General features: G+C 33.6%; 1 protein-coding gene across 2 annotated transcripts; it reads left to right on the forward strand.

Annotated features, from left to right (window-relative positions):
* LOC106325290 (short-chain dehydrogenase TIC 32, chloroplastic) lies at positions 1-2,536 on the forward strand. Of its 2 annotated transcripts, none has more exons than XM_013763330.1 (8): positions 1-262; positions 609-840; positions 1,140-1,219; positions 1,335-1,488; positions 1,615-1,693; positions 1,821-1,905; positions 1,993-2,039; positions 2,117-2,352. In XM_013763330.1, exons 1-8 carry the CDS (start codon positions 145-147, stop codon positions 2,129-2,131), a joined length of 810 nt encoding a protein of 269 aa, XP_013618784.1. In that variant the 5' UTR covers positions 1-144; the 3' UTR covers positions 2,132-2,352. The 2 variants fall into 2 exon arrangements, with proteins under 2 accessions (XP_013618784.1, XP_013618783.1); XM_013763329.1 differs by having other exon boundaries at positions 3-262; positions 2,183-2,536.
* Positions 2,537-4,323: the final 1,787 nt, after the last annotated feature.

Below are 4,323 nucleotides of genomic sequence, written 5' to 3' on the forward strand. Positions count from 1 at the left end.
ATAAATATGATTATCTTATAGATAGCAGTACCATATTATTCTCCAACATCCCTCTTCCTTCTTCGTCTATCTCTCTCTCATACTGGTTGTTGTGAGACAGATCTGTGGATATCATCAAATAAAGAGACGACCAATCTAGTAAAAATGGGAATATATTCGCTAATCACAGGGAGAAGAGGGCCAAGTGGGTTTGGTTCAGCTTCAACAGCTGAAGAGGTTACTAAAGGGATTGATGCAACTCATCTCACTGCAATTATCACAGGTACATAAGTATATCATAAGTTTATTGTGGTTAACTATCAATGTTAGGATGTCAACTATAGCATGATACCATAATTAACATGCATTGTCACTAGACATTTTTGTGTTTCTTTTTTTGTTATTGCTGAACTCATTTGATTCAAGTTTTTGCTGGTAAGTCTGTGTTTCGGTCCATAACACATGAACCAGAACTATCGAGGAATGTTGCTAGCCGCAAACGCAAAACTAAATAAATGCCGTCGTAGAATCGCTGTACTCATTGCTAATATTATAATATATATAAAACGCAAGATTTTTTAATTAAACCAAATAGTTTTTGTTTTGACATGTGATTATTATTGTAATAGGAGGGACAGGAGGGATAGGAATGGAGACAGCGAGGGTATTGACGAAGAGAGGTGCTCATGTGGTGATTGGTGCCCGAAACATGGGAGCGGCAGAAAACGCGAAAGCCGAGATTCTCAGACAAAACGCAAACGCACGTGTCACGCTCCTCTACTTAGATCTCTCTTCGTTCAAATCCATCAAAGCCTTTGTCAACGACTTTCATGCCCTCCATCTTCCTCTCAATCTCCTCATGTACTCTTTCTCTCTCTTTCACTCTTTGAAAAGCGTTTAGCTCATTTAACTGTATTGTTACCAACGTTACTTAATCCCACAAAAAACTTTAGGTGAAAACACTTTAGGTGAACCTTAGACCCTAGCAGTGTCGTGCCTACATTGGTAGACATAACTGCTAATTTTAAAAGAAATTTACTTATGGATAAGCCGGTTAGTATTAATATAATTTGTAACATAAGTTTTTTTTTTTGGTGGAAGTATAAGAAACTGTATAAATTTTATATCGATATAAAGTTTGCAGAAAATGTTATTGACAGAAACAATGCAGGACTAATGTTCTGTCCATACCAACTCTCAGACGATGGAATCGAGTTGCAGTTTGCAACAAATCACATTGGTAAATTAAAGAATATTTAGTTATTTTCTATGTATTTTGGCTTTAGTTGTGTTTCAGAAAATACAACTTAATATTGAAACATTACATGCTGAGCTAATACTATATATATATATAGGTCATTTTCTGTTGACAAACTTGCTCCTAGATACAATGAAGACCACAGCCAAAACTAGTGGTGTTGAAGGAAGAATTTTGAATATATCATCTATAGCTCATATCTATACATACCAAGAAGGAATCCAATTCGACAGCATCAATGACATTAGCTGGTAAATCGTATAGTTCTTAAGAAACTTAGATTAGTCAAATTTGCAACCGCTATGTGAAACCTGGAGTGATAAAAACCATTATTATCTTTCGCAATGCATCTTATAACCATATCAATTTGTTTTCAGTTACTCGGATAAAAAATCCTACGGACAGTCAAAACTAGCCAATATATTGCACGCCAATGAGCTATCGCGCCAACTTCAGGTCGCCTTCACACACAAAAACACATACATCTAAGTGTCAGTGTATTTATTAGATACTAATAGAGATCACAGATTAGAAGAAGAAAAAAACTTTAAAACTCTTTTGGTGATATTGTATTGTTTGGTAGGAAGAGGGAGTGAACATAACAGTGAACTCAGTGCACCCTGGTCTCATCCTCACCAATCTCTTCCAACACACTGCTCTCTTAATGAGTAAAATTTCTTCTGTGTTTTTTCTTCAAATTATTTACTTATTAGTATTGTTCACTATTATTTATTTTAACCGCAATGTTCTCACAGGGTTCTTGAAGTTCTTCAGCTTCTACTTGTGGAAAAATATACCTCAGGTACTACACTAATATAAACCCATACTTGGCTAGATTAAAGATCTAATTTTATGACTATGCCACTTAACATGTCTTAGACCCTTAACATGTGAGAACAAAGACGAATATGCTGAGACTGTGATACCCCATGTTAATGTTGATAGGGAGCAGCTACAACATGTTATGTTGCTCTGCATCCAAGTCTGAAGGGGGTAACAGGAAAGTACTTTGCAGATTGCAATGAAGTCAATCCAACCAAACTTGCTAGAGATGACACTTTGGCACAAAATCTCTGGGATTTTAGTGTTAAGCTTACCAACTCAGTTTCTAAAAAGAACTACCTGGGTTTCGAGGACGCCAGTTAATGAGCTAATAATAATTTCTTGTTGTCATTTAAGAGTTAAAATAAGTGAGATTTGGATGTGATATCATGTACCTTGTTTCCAGAACATTTATGGGGTGAATGTGTTAACCGTGTATTTTCATTGTATGGGACAATAAAGAAGGGTTGTTCATCACTTGATTATTTCATTGATGATCATCATCATCAATAGAAAGAGAAGAAAACTTGGATGTAAGCTTTTACCAGAAAAAAACGTGGATGTAAGATCGATTATTTTTCTCGGTGTGGTCACCGATTAACACATGTAGTCTGAAAAGTAACTAACCGGTCATATCAGATGGGGGTGATTTTCATTGTTTATAACGTTTGATTTCGTTCTAATAATATAAAAATATTCATTTGCTTTTAAAGACATCATGCAACGGATTTAGGTGGGCGGGCCCATTAACGTTATTCCTTGCGGACACGTGTTTACACGTTGTCTTTATCGACATCATGTTTTTCTTTTTCATTTTTCTTTTATGGAAAGCCGGCCAAATTATTCACATATTCTATCTAAATGCATGCTATGTAACAAAGTGTAACCCAACTTGTCTGATGAGTTTGTCGAGGCTTTGGTAACTGGTCTTTTCACTTTTTCTTTTGTTCTCGCACTTTTACCTTTATTTGAGATTTAAAGTGAGAATTCTTGCTGACCAAGAGATAGACGTTTCTATTATTCAGTCAATACTATCCATTCAGGTGTCGGTTTTTCCGTATTTTGAAAAATGATCGTATTCGGATATTACAAAAAACCGGGTCGGGTTCGAGTCGGATCCTTCCGGATCCGGGTGGGTTCGGGTTTTATCCGAAGTAACCAAACTACTCGATTCGATTCGGGTATTTTATATCCAAATTACTCAAATTTATCTAAAATAACTTAAAACCCAAAAATACTCAATTTATATAGCTCGAATTGTTTTTTTGTCTTAAAATAACCATATACATAATGTTATTTGAGTATTTTTATCCAAACTTCTATTTTTATCTATAAATACCTAAAATAACTAATATATTTGATTTATAATTTTAATTTTAGGTATTAATACTATTATAAATATATTTTAAAATAATAGTTTATATATATATTTATATGTTTGAATATGTTCGGATACTCATTCGGTTCTTGGTACGGTCGGGTTCGGTTTCGCTTTTTCGGATTTTTGAAAAATAGTCTCATTCGGATATTTAGACAGGATCCGATCGGGTCGGGTATTCTATTTTCGGGTCGGTTCGGATAAATACTTCGGATATGGATATTATGCTGAGCCCTACTAACATACTTTTCAGTATAAAAGTTAAAACCCCAAAAAACTCACTGGAAACAGACAAACGTCAGGTCGATGGCGATAGTATTATTAATGTTACTATTCTCGCCCCTCTTACAAATTTATTAGCTTAATTGACGTTGGAAACAACGACGGAATCTTCTCCCATGCATTAGCTTAAGTCTTCTCCCGATAATAGTGGATCCACTTTAATCATTTACTAGATTTGGAAGCGTGGATTTTTTTTTTTTTTCAATTGACAAATATTTAGCGTTATATTTCATATATTTGTGTTTTATTTTATAAAAGGCTTAAACTTTTTATCTTTCTTTATCGTGTTTCATTTTAAATGATTATTTATGTTTAAAAATTAAACTTTATTTTTTTAATGAATTAAGTTGGTATAACTCTGTTGAATTAATTTTATTATGTGGTTAATATATTTATATACTTTTAATAAAGATTTATACTTTTCAATGAAAAAAATCAATTTTTTTTATGAATGCTTAAATTATATTAAGAAAAAAAATTAATTAAGAATGGTTAAAAAAAAAATTATTTGAACTTGGACTCAATGGTCCAAAGGAAAAAAAATGTGAGAATTGGATCTGATTTCTTAATCGGCCCAAATGGCCCAAGAGAGATCTGATGTGGA

This window comes from Brassica oleracea, chromosome C2, assembly GCF_000695525.1.
Source record: "Brassica oleracea var. oleracea cultivar TO1000 chromosome C2, BOL, whole genome shotgun sequence".
NCBI lineage: Eukaryota > Viridiplantae > Streptophyta > Magnoliopsida > Brassicales > Brassicaceae > Brassica > Brassica oleracea.

Bases quoted from the DNA above. Each gene is read 5' to 3' on its own strand.
- LOC106325290 (XM_013763329.1), top strand. From the start codon at position 145: ATGGGAATATATTCGCTAATCACAGGGAGAAGAGGGCCAAGTGGGTTT. The intron at 841-1,139 runs GTACTCTTTCTC...TGTTATTGACAG, and splicing joins CTTCCTCTCAATCTCCTCAT to AAACAATGCAGGACTAATGT. The intron at 2,040-2,182 runs GTACTACACTAA...TAATGTTGATAG, and splicing joins TGTGGAAAAATATACCTCAG to GGAGCAGCTACAACATGTTA.